This window comes from Spinacia oleracea, chromosome 4 (genome assembly GCF_020520425.1).
Source record: "Spinacia oleracea cultivar Varoflay chromosome 4, BTI_SOV_V1, whole genome shotgun sequence".
Taxonomy (NCBI): Eukaryota; Viridiplantae; Streptophyta; class Magnoliopsida; order Caryophyllales; family Amaranthaceae; genus Spinacia; species Spinacia oleracea.
The window spans coordinates 127,453,896-127,472,124 of record NC_079490.1 but is presented as its reverse complement, the minus strand read 5'-3'; the positions used below and the strand labels follow the sequence as shown (position 1 = coordinate 127,472,124).

Sequence of the window (18,229 nt, the reverse complement as noted above, 5' to 3'; positions counted from 1 at the left end):
TAGATTACTGCAGACAAAAAAATATTCAAAACGCAAGACATCAGAAACGGATAATTATATTTATTCAAAAATTCATGTATGCAACTGAGAATCTGATGAAATCAAATCCCCAAACAAGGAATATATGTTACAAAAAACATAGTATATGTCCACTTTATCATCCATTGAAGATAAGCCCCTCTCAGATACATCAGTATATCTCCTACAAAAGACACCCTATTGCTTCAACTAAACTTGTATGCTCACACACTCCAGTACAACTCCTTTACAAGAGAGAGCCAGCTTCATCTTCATGTATGCCCATCACACTAAGGGAAGTGAAATATAAGAAGATGGTATGCTTGAAGTAGACTATTTAGAAATTGATTATAAACCACTAATAAATGTTCCTGCCAATACCTGGCTCAAGCTACACTCCATTGCAAAGCGTTCTCCTAAAGCTCCGTTGTTTTCCAAATGCTGCTGTCTCTTCTTCAAGAACTACTGTCCTCCTTGACTGTTTTTTCATCTCTGCAACAATCACGCGTAGGTAAGAAACTGCAGCAAATTAAAAGCATGGAAAGTTTGTATTCTTTATAAATTAGTACGGCATAGCAAAAACTCATTAGTCGTCAAAATGAAAATGAAAAATGCATCAGATAAATGTCAAGAACGCAGGGACACACAGGGACACACACACACAGAGAAAACAAACAATCAGGATAGTAACTATATGTTAATACCAACTAGCTTTTAGATAATTTAAAATCTAGCAGTCGGACACAGAAGTTTTCACCACTTACTACTGGATTACAATGGCCTCTCACAGCTAAATAAACCTGTATTTCTCTTGTTTAACAAAATAAGATGAATGGTAGCAGCAAGTTAACCCTTTGGAACCCAACATAGAACTCTGATTGACTTGATGACGCAAAGCCACCTCTAAACCAAAAGCTGCTTCAAGAGCTCACATAGATATGCTCATGTAATGTATCAGAAATACAGCAAAGTTTTTCTCTCTTTGTACAGATACTCTTTAGTGAATTTTCTGTAAGTATAAAATTAAATAAAAGCATATTCTGTAGTCTCTATTCTGTGATACAGTTCTGGACTAAATACATTCCTCCAAATCTTTAAAACAACAAGTGGTCACTCCATATTCAGACCAACAGCAACCATCGCAAAACCACCTTGCAATCCAACAGTAAAAGACACTTAACCTTCTCTCATCTCCGATAAGACAATACTCTACGATTGACATTTGCCAATACATCAATCTTCACACAACACTAAATACTAGCATGCAATTACACAACCAAATTTATCAAATACCACCCATCAAATCAAAGAGCTCTGAAAATAATCCAAAATTCCTTCAAATTAACTAATCGCAGGAACACCCAAATTTAAAATTTTAACATAAATAAGCATTGATAAGAAAAACAAAGGTGTTCGGTATCTTACTCAATCAAATTCTTCTTTTTCCTGAAAATATAAACATCAGTCTCTTCATAATTATACTCAGGATGCAAATCTTCATGCGGCACCTTCTCAATTTTGAAAACCTCCCCGGAAACTTCCCAAAACAATTTATCAGCTTCCGGCGACCGTAACTGATACCCAAGCAATACCACACCGTCCTCTGCCACCATTTTCACCATAGTTTCAACCAATGGCCTCACTGTCTCCTCCAAATACACCACATCAGCAGCAATCACAACATCAAAGGGCGGTGAAAGAGCCTTAATTTGGACAGAATTAGCCCAATACAACTGGGCAATCTTCAAGGATTTCTTCAATACTGGCTTATTCTTCTTCAGGTTATGCTTTAAAGCTGGCATAACAGCGGCAATGTCGGTGAGGTAAACGTCGGTTAGGCCCAATAGGTAGAGGCCCATACCGGCGACGCCGCAGCCTGTACCAAGTTCGACGCCGCGTTTGCCGCTGAAGTTGAGGAGGTCGGAGTAAGGGTTAGGGTTTGGGGTTTTAGGGTTTAAGGAAGACCAGTGATCGGCAAATTTGACAAGAACAATGGAACCGGGCCACACGGAGGTGCCGACGTGCATGGTTTTGTTGTCCTGTTGGAGAGAGAGTGTGTTGTTGTTGACGACGAGTTCGATCACCGGTGAGTTTGTGAATTTCATGGTTTCCGCCCTTTTGATTAACGACGGTAGGAGAACTGATGTTAATGCGCTTTTTTGGGGGGGGAGAAAGGAAAAGAAAAGACAAATATGATTTAATGTACTTGGTTGTGAAAATTACACTCTCGTATTTATTTAAGAGATACACTTATCATACTAGTTGTTGAATCGTGCGCTAGCGCGCACGATCCATAAGGTATACAAAATTATTTTTGTAAAATGTTACTTAAAAGTTAGGAACTTACAATTTATGATAAATGCTAGAAATGATATACTTCCTCCGTTCCGGAAATATTGCACCATGGTTGACTTTTACTCATTTAACCATTATTTTGACTCTTAATATCTCAAATTGTGTGCAACTAAAAATTATAAAAAATTAATATTTAGAAAATATATATTGATATGAATCTAACATAACCCCACATGACAAAAATTTCGTTACGTACGAATCACAAAAAATGGTCAAAGTCGTAGTGTGAATAGTGTAAAAAACAAATGGTGCGATGTCTCCGGAACGGAGGAAGTATTAAAGTTAGATGTTGGATTTACATGTAACAGGAAATAGAAACCATATGCGTTTTAATTGATAGTTCGAGGTACTATAGGAAATTATACCCAAAGAAAACAATACATTTTGTATAGCAATGGAAGAGTGAAATCGTAAATGCTCTATTGTTAAGAATAAGACAAAATAAAACAAAGAAGGAAATGAGAGGCATGCACGTAAATGCACTATTGGGTGAATAGTAATCAAAGTATGGAGCTTTATAAGTGTTAGGATTTAATGGGTGAGGTTCCTGTGAGAACCCTCTTACGGTGGGAACTCTCTTATCGTGAGAACCTGTTTTGTGCATATTATTTGAACTATAAGTGCATATTATTTGAACTATATGTGCATATGTTTTGAACTATATATGCAACATTTTTTGAACCATATGTGCAACATTTTTTTTCGAGTTGTATATTACTCCGTATTTTTTATTTTCTATAAACAAAATACAATATGCACATTCTCGTCAAAATTACACATAATATATGTACGGTTTATATCCTAACACATATAAAGGCTAGAACTCTCATTACTATTCATGTAACAGTGAGTTGCCCATTTTTCCTTTGTTATCCTCCGATTTTACGGAGTGTGCCCTCCCTCCCTGTCTTCTTGTTCCTCTTTCGAGGACCTGCTTCTCCCCTTCCATTTTCGAACCCTAGATTTTATCTCTCTTCTTCAACGATTCCATATGTTAAATCCTATCCAAGCTATCTCAAATTGTTCGACTTCAAGTTCTTTTCAGGTATTTTTTTTCTTAGCTCCTTCAATTTCTGAAATTTTAGTACTGTTTTTGTATTTAAATTTCGATTTTTGGGTTTTTGGTGTTATAGATTAGGGTTCATCTCTTCCTCATTCACTTCATCACTTTTCTAGGGTTTTGATACTCGGAACTTCGGAAGAGATTGACGGAATCGAACTAAGATGTCAATAATGGAGAGTTTGATTGTACTATTCTCGGAGACCGTCGCGGTGGTGGCTCTCTTTCTCTGATCTTTGGGAGGTCATTCCTATCCTCTTTGTTCTCAGTGGTTAGGTATGGACTGATTTTCTCTCTCTACTTCCCCTTCCCAAACATCAATTCGTGAATTTTTCAGTTGCATTTGAAATTTGATTGTTGAATACTGTGTGATTTTTCTTGTATGCTCTCTTTTCCTGGTGTGATTCGCCTGTTATTGGATGTGTTTCACTTTGAGGGAAGCAGTGTAAAATTGGGTCTGAAGGTATATTATATTTGTTGTGATAGAACTATATCGTTTTTATAGTGATGAATATAATGCTTATACACTTCTTTTATGTTGTAGCTTGACACTGTTGTACTTCAGTTCCAAAATCATAAGATCTCTCATAAGCTTGAAGTACAGAAGATAGAAATTATGTCCCTTGAGAATAAAGTGGCACAACATTAAGAGAAGCAACAAACATATAATAAGGTGTTGGCAGTGGTCGATAAAAGCTGGAACAAGGTAAACTTAGGTTATGCTTTAATCATTCTTTTAATTGTTTATCAGCATCTTTCAAGTTACCATGATTAAGGTTCGTGTTTAATAAGTGTTTCATGCCCATGGTTTATACGTCTGTAGAGTTTTAGCTTCTGACTTTCGTTCACATTTTACGTTTTATTTTTTTTCTAAATATTATAGCTTCTCGATGACTTCGAGGCCCGACCCGTTGACGGAAAAAGCATGGTTAGCAGTGGAGGAAATATTAATCATTTAGAAGGTTGTGGAGGTTAAGCATATTTTTTTTGAAAATCACTCTTTTGTCTTGGAGTAGCAACACGCTATTTTCATCTAAGCTTGTATGTTTATACAAAACTTGAGGGAAGTATATGGAGGATTGTATTTAGTTTTGGATCACCTATACTTCAAAATGGAATCCAGCGCTGGCATCAATCAGGAATTATGAATTTTCTTTCCACATACAAGTTCGGTTATTGAAGTATATATACTAGAGGAATGGATTTTGGGTTTTTAGAAATTTGGTTGGTTGGCTCATTGATGCTTGAAAAGGGTTTCAAAAGGGGTGTTGTGTATGGACTAGGTATTTTATTCTATGTTAAAACTTTCAAATAGGTCACTGTAGACTAGAACTGGACCTCCCCTGGTAGTTGGTAGTTGTCTTGTTGTTATTGTCAACAAAAAGAATCTTGTACCAACACTTTGTTTTTCCTTGTTCTCTGGTAATGTTAAACCGAAATCGTTTCTTGGTTGCCTGACTTCTAAACTAAAGAGTAGGAAGTCACTGAAATTGAAGATACAATCTCTTTAGCACCTTGTCATTTTGGCGATAACATTAACGACTTATATGGGCTACTAACCTACTAAGTTTTTAGTGGCTTGTTCTTATATATTGTATACATTTATGCTACTTTGAAACTCTGGATTCTTTTGTCAGCTCTTCTTTTTCTCTATTTTCTGTAACTTGATTTTAAAAGAAAAGAGAATAAATCTTCCGACTTTTGTAGTTTTGGAGGCTGTAATGTTTTTCTTGTTGTGCCGGTCGTTTTGGTGCACCGTTCATGTGACTAGGTTGTAGCTAGAGAACCGAATTTCCATTGTTCATCATCTATGAAGCGGTGTTTTCTTTTGTCTTTGAATTGTAGTTATTTGTAAGCTTTGCCATGCTTCTTTCTTTTTAGTTTCAGTTAACTCACATCTTTAGATTGGGATTTTGTTGTGCAGAAGATAACAATATTTGTGTTTGGACTGATGTTAAGTATATATATAAGTAGAAGATAACTTTCAAATAGGTTACTGTAGGCTAGAAGTGGACCTCCCCTGGTAGTTGTCTTGCTGTTATTGTCAACAAAAAGAATCTTTTAGCAGCACGTTGTTTCCTTGTTCTCTGGTAATGTTAAACCGAAATATTCCTTGGTTTCCTGACTTCTAAGCTAAAGAATAGGAAGCCACTGAAATTGAAGATACAATCTCTTTGCCACCTTGTAATTTTGGCGATAACTTTAACGGCTTATATGGGCTACTAACCTACTATGCTTTTAGTGGCTTGTGCTTATATATTGTATGCATTTTTTCTACTTTGAAACTCTGGATTCTTTTGTCAGCTCTCATTTTTATGTAACTTGATTTTAAAAGAAAAGAGAATAAATCTTCCGACTTTTGTAGTTCTGGAGGCTGTGATGTTTTTCTTGTTGTACCGGTCGTTTTGGTGCACTGTTCAGACTAGGTTGTAGTTAGAGAACCGAATTTCCATTGTTCATCATCTATAAAGCAGTGTTTCTTTTGTCTTTGAATTGTAGTTGTTTGTAAGCTTTTTCATACTTCTTTCTTTTTAGTTTCAGTTAACTCACATCTTAATGATACATGCAGAGAGGAGAGTTAAACAAGATTAGCATTAGTTGTTTCTTTAGATTGGAGTTTTATAGTGCAGAAGAAAACATTATTTGTATTTGGACTGATATTAAGTATATAGAGTTGTTGCTAATTACATTTCCATTGATTATTGATCATATGGTACTTCCTCCTCTACTGATGTAATTTTGAAGCGACTTAAAACAAGCGCACCTGGACCATGCAAAGCTTGTCAGAAATCCAGCAATATTCTGCATAATGTAGGGCCTGTTGTTGTGACCTGTGGCATATGAAAGATGGAGTATATGCTGTCGTATTGACAACACTTCCAGAGGATAGTAAGTGTTGTTTTCTCTGCTTTAATTGTGTAATTATTATCTGGAAATCCTCTTACAAAGGATGTTTTCATGGTTGTTATTTTCTATTTATATATGCTCCATTATTTTTTAGTGTTCAAGGTTCATGCAGACGGAAATCATCTAATGATATGTCAGCTGAAGTTAAGAACTTGCTATCAGCTCTTAACGATATTCTAATGAGGTTTGATTTGATTACGTTTAGTTGTTCATTTAATGCTTCATTTGATCATTTGTTTGCAAAAGAGCAGTACTGTAAAGGGTAGTGGACTTTGTCTTGGCGCTTTTCTATATGTCACTTGGACCTTGGAAGATATATTTCTTTACTCTGCATCATGGGAAGTTTCACCGCTTTCTTCGTGTCCATTCTTTCCACTTTCCATACTATGTAAAAAATAATTTCAAATCCGTCTGACCCCTCATCAGTGAATGTTCTGGTACATGATGCATTGTTACCCTTGCTTTAACCCTTCCTAAACTGGCCAGATTCATCTGTTTCCTTGCTTATCCAAAGCCTAAGATTATCTTGTGAAACTTATTCACATTGAACAACCTTGATGATTCTGACAATATGGTACTTTAATCCGTGTCAAATATGTAAATCGAATATTCTATGTCATTCTTAACATAGTCTGGTATATGTTTATATTCTCTAACTTTTGCAAGATTTGACATACCCTTTTCAGGATCCGCCTATGGAAGAGTTATGTCATACCCTCAAGTACGGCAAGTTATGGACAGACGGGTACTGATAAAAATATATTCACTGAGACCTATTGCTGAATATGCAATTGAGGACATATTTCATACTCCTATATCACAGTTTTCTCCCTCTTCTTCTCACGCTTCCTTGCAACAACAATGGTGAGTTCTATTAAATCTTCTCATCACAATTAATTGTTTTATGCCAGTTCCTATTAGTTGCATCACCGTTTTCTTCAAATTAGGTTTAGATTTAAGGATTAGATTTAGGATTTATGAAAGAGTTTTTAAAATTTAGGGTTTGTCTTGGGGGTTTATCAGAAGTACGAAAGGAATGAAAGTCGAGAAGTTGAGGCATAAGTCCAAGGTGAGCTCTTGATCCGGCTTCGTGCAAGGTATCTTAAACTACGTATTATAGAACATAAATCATTATTTCTCTCGATGATCTTCTTTCCCAAATTAATAGTGTGTTGAATGGACTTGCACTTAAACTCCGTACCTTCCTAAACCTTTGATTGATGTTGAAAATTTGGATTAGGTTCGAGCTGGAGCAAGTTAGTTGACTGTCTTCTGAAGAGCATGGACGAGCATCCAATCCTCTGCATTTCTCCTCTCATCCATCTCTTGGTGTCGAAGATCGACCTTTTCTGCTTTTGGTTCAGGTTTAACTGTAAGAAATTTTGGTCCTCGTAGATTGAATTCTCTGTCTTCCTCATTGTCCTCATTTTCTTTCCTGCTTCGTAATAATCTCTTTAAATTGCTACAGTTGTCAAGGAGCTTCAAGTTAGAATCAGATGCTACATTATTGGAATTGCCTTTGATGGCCTCTTGTATATTGTTTCTGATGGCTGGTGATGCATATACTTCTTATGTCTTGTGGTAATCTTCCATTCCTGATGCTTTTACTTCACCAAAATTATCCTCAATCGAGGAGAGTTCTACCTTGTTTGAATCTTCTACTTCACCAGTATTCGCTGGTCTTTTACTGACGCAATTGTCAGCTTCACACAGTTTCCATTCTGTAACATCTTCCTGTAGAAAACAAGTCCTTCAACTGTAGGGCTTACATCAATTTGATCATCTTTACTGACCATGCAAATTTCTTCCTTTTTACTAAAAGAATCGTCATCAGTAATCGTTGATATAGGTGTAGTAGTCTCCTTACTTGAGTCTTCTCCGGCTTCTACTACTGTGTAGTTTCCTTCACTTGATTCATTATCTTTAGTTTTGACAATAAAGTGGTAAGAATCGAGCTCTACATTTTGAGATTCTATAATTTCTTCGAGGAGGTCAGAGAAAATTTTCCTTGTTCATCCATGGACTCTTCAACAAGGAAGGTCACTTCCTTGGCTAGGTGAGAATCCTTACATATCTCATTCTTTGATTCATAATTCATATCAATTGTGACCATTACTTGCGCTTGTGTGTGCTTATTCCCTGTACCATATGTCACAATCAGGCTGCAGTTATTTATTATGTCAATCAACATTCTGTAAATACTTATCTAATCATTACTTTACACTATCTGAAGTGGGGCTTGGATGCTACTCTATGTTACATGATTGTCCGATTTATACTTCGCATGTGTGATTTCTGGAAGTAGACATTGTCCATAATATAAGTAATACAAGTATAATAAAATTCTAGATTTGAGAAGTATGATTTTCGTTTTCCGTATTTATTGGATATCTTTAACAAACAAATGGACAAATGGTTGAATACTTTAATGTAGATTAACTGTAAGTCTATTACCTTGAAAGTGATGACTAGACATTTAGTTTGGTGCAGAGATATTACTTGTATGGGTAGACTCACTGGCTGACAAAGAATCAGTATCACTGAAACTCAGACATTCCACTATTTCATCATGAAAATACGGTGGGTATGCGTCATCTAGGAACTCCAAAAATATACTCGCTAGCACTATTGCTCAACTCAAAATCTGGTATCACTGTAATTTGTCTTCGCATAAATCACACACTTGTCGTGGGTGGTATGATTTTGCCCCTCTTCCCATTCCATATCTAAGTTTTCGCAAAATAACTCACTTGGAGAGCTCTGACGCTCAAATGATATTTGTTTCCGAAGAGTAGTTGGGGAATAGTCTTCGTCTTTGAGACTGGAATTCATCCTTAACAGACAGTGTTGTAGACACCTACTTTTGTCCCCATTCCCGAAAGAGAAGGTTCGATGATGAGAACATAAATCTCCACTTGACAACGCATCTCCTATAAAATAAACGAATCTCGATTCCCCATTTCATTTCACCTGAAACCTGCTATTTATGGAAACCTGCTAAAAATAGTAACTGCCGTAAAAGGTAGCTTCTAAAAGTGGAAAATCATAAAAGATAGAAACCTGTCAGAATTAGGTGTTGCATTCCAATATAAATCCTAAATGAGATAGAAAACTGCGAGAATCCTATTCCTAATATGATTCAGAAATAAGAGTTACGTATTAATTGAAATCCTAACGAGCCTAGAGTTCGTAACGGGCCCAGACGCATTCCGTCATAAAATTGATACGCGCTAAAAGACTCGAATTAATCTCAAACTCTACGGATTTCAGGAATCCGAATCTGACTAAAGAAAACAGCCCATACCCTATTTTAAACGCCTGGCTCTGGGCGCCGAAATCTTGCCTGGGCGCTGAAAATACCTGGGTACGTGTTTTTTCCTAATTCTTTGTGGATTAGAACTCTGCAATTCTATCTTTCCACGAACTCTTCCCTATAAATAGGCCCCTAAAATCGACGTGAAAGAACACACAACAACAAAATTATATTCTGAGTATTGACTCCAACCCTTAGCCTAAGCCTCTCGCTGCGAAATTGTTCACGCGTTCTGTCGCAATCGATCCATAAATCGAACAGAACGTATCCTGTCCCATAATTGAGATTCGTTAAATAAAAAGGAGAAATAGCAAAGTCAAAGTGGTTAGTTTTCTGAGAACCGTGACGCACCTCTCAAGGGTGCGTCGTAATGTGTCCCTCTTCGATGATTTAATCGCTTTCCTCGCCTTTTTTATGAACTGTTAAACTAACTAAATCTGATTGTTCTATCACGCCTAACAAATATAATATTTTTGGGAAATTGGATTATCATGCTAGGTCCCTTAATGCTACTTAAATCAGATAATCGCGATCGATCTAGTATTATATGTTGCATATTGCTAAAATCAACTCAGATTAGTTTAATAGTTAACGCATGTCCCTTCAATTATTTATGCTGAGCTAGTAAGGATATCCTGCCTCTGGAGTTATCGACGAGCAAAGTACTCCTCTGGTAGTTACAGTCCCCCGAACCCTCAATCTCTACCTTGCGGGTGTATGTTGAGAGATCCCCACACCAGGGATCACAAGGGAACCTACGGCCGTCGTGGTCAAACATAATTGCACTCCCTTTATGTCACGATAACCGGGTTTTGTCAGTTTTTCTCATTGTCGTTAAAAACTGAATGGCGACTCCTATATTACTAGTCAATTGGGTGTATACTCACAGGAAATCCAATTACACTTGATTGAATAAAAAGAATCGTCACACCCACGAGGGACGAGGTCACGCATTAGCCTCGTGCTTTTTCGACCCCCCTCACAGTGGCGACTCCACTGGGGATAGTGAAGGAAATACTCGTGCTTGTAGGTAATCAAAATAGCCGAAGGGTGAAACGATCCTACCCCGCATTTATTTCCCAATCAAGTTGTGACGACCTGAAAATCAGCATATTAATGTGAACGGGCAGAACCGCATAACGAATCTCGGCGCCCTCGGGAGTTGGGACTAAGGATACCTTTTTTCGCCAATAGGGGGTGCATACGCCGCGCATGTTTCCCACTCGGTACTTGTGCAGGTAGTACACCTATCCCGAACCCAATCGCTCGCTCATTAGGTCCCTCTCGCCTGCATGCCCCCTTGGCTTGCACTTGCGAGTTGGCCTCTTGGGCGAAATTCGTCTGTTGAAGACACTACCTCGACCGGGGCATGTGTTGGATCTATGATAGAAGCGGTACCAAGCCAGGCGCAAATACTACCCATAGAAGCCTATCATAAACTACGTGACATATTTAATTTTCAAATCCATGTTTGTAATGTAGTTATGTGTAGCGAACTATGTGACTATGTTATGATTGTGCGTACGAATAATGCTAGACAAATAATGCTAGAAAACCAACGACCTTAAAAATTGCCCAAACACTCATGAACCAATTGGCTAAAGAGTTATACCAAAATACGTGTTCCGCAAGCCCGAACGATCGCCACAAAAATAAGCGACGCTCGGGATGGCCGTAACGAATCCCACAAACGCTGCACAACGCGTAAAGGACGTTATAAGGCAAGCACGCAAAATTAAAGTCGCAAAAACAAAAGTAGACGAAAAACTGGAAACGAGAACCAGCCAGAGACGCATTTTCAACGCCCCTGGCTGGGCGCTAAAATTTCTCACGCCCACTACTGGGCGCTGAAGTTGCTGCCTGGCCTTTTGGTCAGGCACAGCAGCCTCGGTGCCCGCGCAAAAGGAAAATACGTAGCACGAAAAAATCTTTCACAAAAAAAATTTTCTACGAGGGCGTAAGAAAAGGCACTCGATTCTAAAAGCGACTAAAAAAATAAAAAATAAATAACTCTTTGTGTCGTTGTTAGGCCTCCTACGACAACAATGCTCGGCACCAAAACCGAGCATGCTAATTAAACGACCTTGAATGTCACATGGGCGAAGTATTCAAAAAAATAAATGTTCGAATAAAGTCTTCAAGAAAAAATAAATGTTCAAATAAAAAATAAATAAATCCGAGTCTAGACTAGGCTATGCCAAAGTACAATCCAAATCCTAAGTCTTAGTTGTCTTATCCATAGAATCGGTCCTAATGCTTGGTGTCGTTCTGCAAGTTAAAAGGTTAAACCATATTAAATCTCCCTTCCTAACATTTAAATCAATAAGCACCCATATGTAATTGTCATACCTTGCTAAGAATCCACGGCCTCAATACTCTCTCTCACCAATAAAAAGAATATATTATAGTATTTGCAAAATGAAAACGGTCACATTCTGGAAATCATTCCCCCATAGTCGCACAACCCCCAAAGTGAACCTAAGGTGTTAATACCATTGGCAAAGAAAAAATTAATGGCCTCAAGGCTAATGATCACATTGGGTCACGACTATCATAGTCCTCTCGAGCCACTCGCTCCTTTAAATACTCCTAAGTACGGACTAAAAGATTTTCCATGAATACAACATGACCAACCATGAAAATACCCAAATCGGCATACCATAAGGCTACCATTGGGGTAAAGCAATACACACTAAGAGAGAAGCCGCACTAATGATTCTAGTCTCGCAAAAATAAAATTCGATCTCCCCAATTAACTACCTTGCCAACATTAAGCAAAATGGCACATGACAAATGAACACCCAAGGGTTAAAATCTAAAGTGTCAACTAACAAAAGTTATGGTCCAATTAGCCTAAGTCTGAGAGTCGCTTGGTCAAGTATTATAGGCTTATGCCACGTCATTATTTTGAGTCTAGGCCACCTCCTTATATTCATACACGGGTTATAATCAGAAAGATTAATGAAAGTTCGAGCCTAAATCACAACTTCCAATTAAATCCCGAAAATTAGAATCTGAAAAGAAGCAAAAAATAAAATTATTTTCGATGTAATTCTTTCGTTAAATTTCAATAAGGTAAAAATAACATTTTGAATCTACGCTATTTGCACATTTTAAGAAACGACTAAATACGCTTGCAAAGTAAGACAATTTAAAAGGTCCACCCTAGGCCTACTAAAATTAAAGGTCCACCATAGGCCCACTAAAATTAAAGGTCCACTATAGGCCTACCAAACGAGGCTCACTCAGTCTCGCCTCGTGACTCAAAGACCACAACCATCTACCTTTTAGCCCAAATAAATAAAAAATTGATTGAAGGATTTATGTTGGGGAGAAAATCCCAAGCAAAAAGAAAAAAGAGAAAGAGAAAAGGGAGAGCGAAAAGAACGAGCCATGAAATACTTAGCCCGTACCTCCCAAAGCGCAAAATTTACCAAAGTAAACGAAGGAAAAGAATTGAGTCAACCAATCCAAATTATAAAATTCTACGATATCTACCCTTTCCAATCCTTATGCTCTTAGACGCCTTCACTCTGGGGTCCCTGTTCAGCTCATTTAACCCATCCATGTTCTCATTGCCATAACCCAAGAAACCATTACCTCAACTCTTGTTTTTAAACTTGTTATCAACCGCAAACCACGCACGGCCATTGACACGTGCGTCATGCCCATTATTTCCAAAGCCCAAACCTGCTCTTACGCCACCATTAGCATATGACCATATAACTTGTGTGAATGCATCCTGTTGATATTCCCTTGAGCCGTCCCCATGCTACTCATTGGCCTTGGTTGATGTAAACTCGTGACACTAGCACGAAGCTGCAAATTGTGAGCCCTAGAAGATATAATCCTCATGCTTGATCAACACCTATACAAATTCTCCTATCTCATTCAACCCATCTTTCAAGCCGTCTTGAGTCACAAACAAAAAAAAGGAAACAAATGAAAAGTGCAAAAAAAAATATAATAAAATGTGAATAATAAAAAAGAAACTTTGCAAAAGCGCCTCTAAAGTTAGTCTAAAAAGAAAAATAAAGAAGCATTTAGCGCACCAAAAAATATCCGCCCAGAAACCATTTTCAGCGCCCAGAGCTGGGCGCCGAAATCTTTAGCGCCCAAGCCTGGGCGCCAAATCTCTCTGCTTGCTGAAAAATTTGTCCAGGAGTGCTCGTCATTTTATCCGCACATGCACGGAAAAATAACGAACACTTGGAGGGGTACAACACGTATTCAGGTGTACGTACCAAAAAAAAAAAAAACACATGAAAAGAAAATACATGTACTCAAAAATATAAAACAAATTTTTTGGCTTACGGCAAGGGAGCAGATTTAAATAATAATAAACTTCACTTATTCTACCGTTTCAAATAATATGTTTCCCCCTCAGAACATACTTGTTTAAAATCGGCATTCTATGAAACCATTTTCTAGGCTAAGAACTACGCAAGACCTGATTCCAAATTAAATCTAAAGGCGGATACGTAGGCAATCCATGATTCGGTCCAACCAATTTGCAAAAATATTAAAGCCTATAGAAAAACAAGAATAAAAAATAGAAGTCCCTTATTGAAATTTAATTACTTGCAATCCAAGTCGAAAGAAAAATTTAGGTCAAAGGAAGAATCCAAGTCATCAAGATGCCAAAATTAATGAGCACACATCGAAAAATAATAAGGGCACGTACCCTTGCCAGAAGGAGCTCTCACACTCCTAGGCACTTAGCCAAGACTCAAAAGATCGCTTTGCCTCAATTGAATGGGGGGCTAGCGCAAGCGTCCATGACCTCTAAAGTACTCGACTTGACCCTCCCTAAAAGCAAACTAACTCACTTAAAGACTTTCTTTCACCACTAGACATAGTCGTTCGCTTAAAGACCTTCTTTCACCACTAGACACAGTCATGATCGCCAACAAGTAGTAAGGGCAGTAAGCTTGCAATAAAGAGGATTGTTCTACGGTATCGCCCCATCGTTCCTTCGAACTCAGGGCACCCGTTCATGGTAATTCAAATGCTTGCGAATCCCCTTTGGAAAAAAAAAAATCAGACATTGTCAATAGGACTTGGCACTTAACCAAGGCTCACCCTACTCAGGAATACGACACGGGCATCTAAAATCGAAATCTGAAAGCATCATTAATGGGAAGACATAACAACAACTGGGGGCTAAAAATTGAACTGAAAGAGCTAGGGAAAGAACTAAGTATACCTTGACCTTTTGTGCAGACATACACCAAGTAAATCTAAGTCAATTTGAAAACGGTTTATATTCCCGCAATTCTGGAAAAGATGGCCCTAAAAGCCTAAAAGCATATGCCAAACGGGCACAAGTAATATCTTGACGCCTGCACCCTGGCTTCCAGCAAATCCTTAGACAGCATTCCAAAAATCGTAACAGTATTTTGATTCACTCACATAATCCTGTACGAACCTTTCTATAAGTCAACTTACCTAGGACACCTCGGGTTGTACACAGTAGGACTCAGATTTTAAATAATTTTCAAAAGATTTTCAAAGACTTCTTCGAACATAATAAAGTGTCGTTGGTTTAAGCTAAGTATGCGTTTATCTCGATGTTGCAAGTAAGTCAAAGGCTTTCCAAATATGATTATGGGTAAAGAAAGGCACCTAGCTTTTGGACAAGACACACTTCAACATGTGACTACCTTGACCATGGCAATGTTGCACAATACGACATTTACAAGAAAGTAGCAAAATCACTACGCGAACGTACCTCGCACTAAACGAGTCTGGTTCAAACTATTCATAATCCATGTCACCATGAATGCATAAAGACGTATGCAAAGGATTATAGCACCAGGCCAACCCCGTAGCTACAATTGGGGGCTTGAGAAAAACACTCTAAAAATGCTCGAGATGATGATTTTATCGTAAATTCTCGACGCTAATGCTGTACACACGTCATAGGGGCACAATTCTAAGCTTTAATCGTGTAAAACGAACCTTAGAATGGCTACAACCCCTCTCAAATTCTAAGCACTACTTAGAATATATAAAGCCACCCCACTGTCAAGGGTAACTGAAAATCGCGAGTCACCAAAACTCCGATCAAACTACTGCACATAACGCTCGCCCTACAAGCGCCCGTTACATAGTCTACCTCGTTCCAAAGCAAAAGTGAAAGAAAAAAAATCAAGGATAAGAACTGTCAAAATATACCCAGAAATCAATTTCAACGCCCAGAGCTGGGCGCCGATATCTTTAACGCCCCAGCCTGGGCGCTGAATCTTTCTGCTAGCCAAGTTTTGCCCAGATATAAAAATAAGAAAGAAATACCTATGAATCCTCGCATCGAACGAAGTAATAAGCCGTGCAAACCCACGCGGAAGGTGCTACACTTATTCGAGCACCTGAACAAAGCGTGATGAAATACTCCAATGCAAAAATAATAATGATATCCCCAACACCTAGAGGAATGTTCTAAGACACGCTGTTAGGCCACACAAGCCTACGTTGCACCATAAGTTCAACCATCCCACAGTACAAGTCTAAAAAAGGAGAGTAAGGCATATTGCACTAATGCGGGCACGACCAAAGAGCATGTGTAAAAGAGGCAAAGACTACTTATCGCCCAAATTCAAAATGCAAGCCACACGACTTCTACATTAAGGATTAAAGGTAGCAAAATATTACCTACCACGAAAGGGATAACTCGCACCTACAAGAGCGGAACCCCAAGGCATCTTTTTCGAAAGAACCTACAAAAATCGTACGCCAAAAGGAAGCATCCCAACATGCATACTTGGGGGCTCTAAGCTACGAAACGAACATAGCAAAAAAAAAAAAAAAACTCGAAGCAAGTGTTTGAACGATCAAGAAGGGCACGATGCTTGAGCCCACTTCATGAATGGGCCTGAACCCTATGTGTGCGGTCCATTCTATGAACGCTCGTTCGCACATACATATCATCTTTTCTAAGTATCGAACATTTACGAGCGCGTTCAAAAGAAAAAAAAAGGGAAAACGAACGAACGAACAAGAGGTCAACTGTGTCATCAAGAAAGCTCGCCAGGAATTATTTTCAGCGCCCAGCGTTGGGCGCCGAAATCTTTAACGCCCAGGCTTGGGCGCCGAAAATGATCTCAGACCCTCTCTGACTTCTATAGGGCCCTGCCATATTCATTTGACTTGAAAGTTACCGATTTCTTTACTGAAAGTCGCACCTCACGGCTTTGTTAAGAGTAGCACACCACTACAAAGATCGCTCGCACTTACGAGCACGATCCCAAACACGATCAAGGACATTACAAATGCTTATCCCCAAGGAACCTTTTTGACAAGAAATGACCATCAAGCACGAATGCTTGGGGGCTCGAAAGAAAATATATTATGCAAAGTTAAAAACAATATTCCCAGACTACGCTGTACGAAGTCCCGTGTTTGGATGTCTCAAAAAATAAAAAATAAACCGGTTTACGACCTCAAGACAAAGGTCGCCGTTGATACCTATACATAGTCCCCTAATCAAGGACCCAGGTAGTGGAAAAATTGAGCCGTAAGGACTAACTCAAAACCATAAAGGATGATGACCACAAGACAATGGTCCGTCTAAGCATGTTGTCAACCCACGTTCAGGTTACAACTAAATTAGAGCACCCCTCGAAAGAATTCGCTCTTGCAAGAATGAATAAAAGAAATTCTCAAAAGAAATCACAAAGAACCAAAGAAAATAGGAACTTGCCCATCTTCAGTCGGCAAGATCGCGTCACAAACCGCGCGAGTTCCCAAATCGAAAAGAAAACGAATTCAGGGACGTCCACCCTCAGCGGACAGGGTTCGCCCACCCTCAGCGGGCGGGGTCTGCGTCACTAGCCGCGCAGGTCCTCAGTTTTCGACAAAAAAATAAAGTCTTCAAATTTAAAATAGGCTCGCCATCTTCAGCCGGCGGGGTCTACGGCGCAAACCACGTAGGTCCTTATTTTCAAAAAAGCAAAATAAATTTCAAAATAGATTCGTCCACTTCTATCGGACGGGGTGTCCACCCTCAGCGGACAAGGTTCGCCATCTTCAGCCGGCGGGTTCTACGTCCCAAACCGCGTAGGTCCTTATTTTCAAAATTTCAAAAACAGATTCGTCCACTTCTATCGGACGGGGTGTCCACCCTTAGCGGACAGGCTCACCATCTTCAGCCGGCGGGGTCTGCGCCATTAAACCGCGCAGGTCCTTAGTCGCTGCAGCGATAACTTTTGCTGGATTTTCCTTCGTTTTACGTCCTATAAAAACAAGGGTGCTGGATTTTCCTTCGTTTTACGTCCTATAAAAACAAGGGGGTTTTCTCGTTTAGCTAGCCCTGAAAATGAGAATCTTTAAAAAAAAACGTTTTTACCTCGTGATTGGGCTTGGCCAGGCCCAATTACACTTTATAGCTTTAATTTCGAAAACATCTGTAGTTACTCCCAATGACAAAGTGAGAGAGTTTCTACGCACCTTTAGATCCTTCCAATGACAAAGTGAGGAAGTTTCTATACTATCAGTTGACAAATCCCAATGACACGTGAGGGATATGTCGACACTTCAAGTGATGACCCTTAAGTCAAATGTTATCACTCGGGGGCTCG

The 18,229-nt window shown here is 38.8% G+C and overlaps 1 protein-coding gene and 1 long non-coding RNA gene across 10 annotated transcripts; one reads left to right on the top strand and one right to left on the bottom strand.

Annotated features, from left to right (window-relative positions):
• Positions 1-40: 40 nt before the first annotated feature.
• On the bottom strand, positions 41-2,199 carry LOC110778299 (uncharacterized). Of its 2 annotated transcripts, XR_002530752.2 has the most exons (3): positions 1,444-2,199; positions 400-510; positions 41-308 (listed from the first exon to the last, which is right to left on the bottom strand). XR_002530752.2 is itself a non-coding variant. In XM_021982871.2 (2 exons), exons 1-2 carry the CDS (start codon positions 2,121-2,123, stop codon positions 474-476), a joined length of 717 nt encoding a protein of 238 aa, XP_021838563.1. In that variant the 5' UTR covers positions 2,124-2,199; the 3' UTR covers positions 41-473. The 2 variants fall into 2 exon arrangements, 1 of the variants encoding a protein (XP_021838563.1); XM_021982871.2 differs by having other exon boundaries at positions 41-510.
• A 1,026-nt stretch (positions 2,200-3,225) lies between these two features.
• LOC110778295 (uncharacterized) lies at positions 3,226-8,618 on the top strand. 8 transcript variants are annotated; one of them, XR_008932300.1, is made up of 10 exons: positions 3,226-3,418; positions 3,550-3,709; positions 3,878-3,896; positions 3,978-4,139; positions 6,179-6,322; positions 6,435-6,524; positions 7,027-7,204; positions 7,364-7,437; positions 7,581-7,704; positions 7,809-8,618. It is a non-coding gene; the product is annotated as an uncharacterized lncRNA (long non-coding RNA). The 8 variants fall into 8 exon arrangements; XR_008932297.1 differs by having other exon boundaries at positions 3,507-3,709; positions 7,581-7,712; XR_008932296.1 differs by having other exon boundaries at positions 3,227-3,418; positions 7,364-7,409; positions 7,581-7,712.
• The last annotated feature ends 9,611 nt before the right edge of the window (positions 8,619-18,229 follow it).

Bases quoted from the DNA above. Each gene is read 5' to 3' on its own strand.
- LOC110778299 (XM_021982871.2), bottom strand. From the start codon at position 2,123: ATGAAATTCACAAACTCACCGGTGATCGAACTCGTCGTCAACAACAAC. The intron at 511-1,443 runs GTAAGATACCGA...TGATTGTTGCAG, and splicing joins AAAAAGAAGAATTTGATTGA to AGATGAAAAAACAGTCAAGG.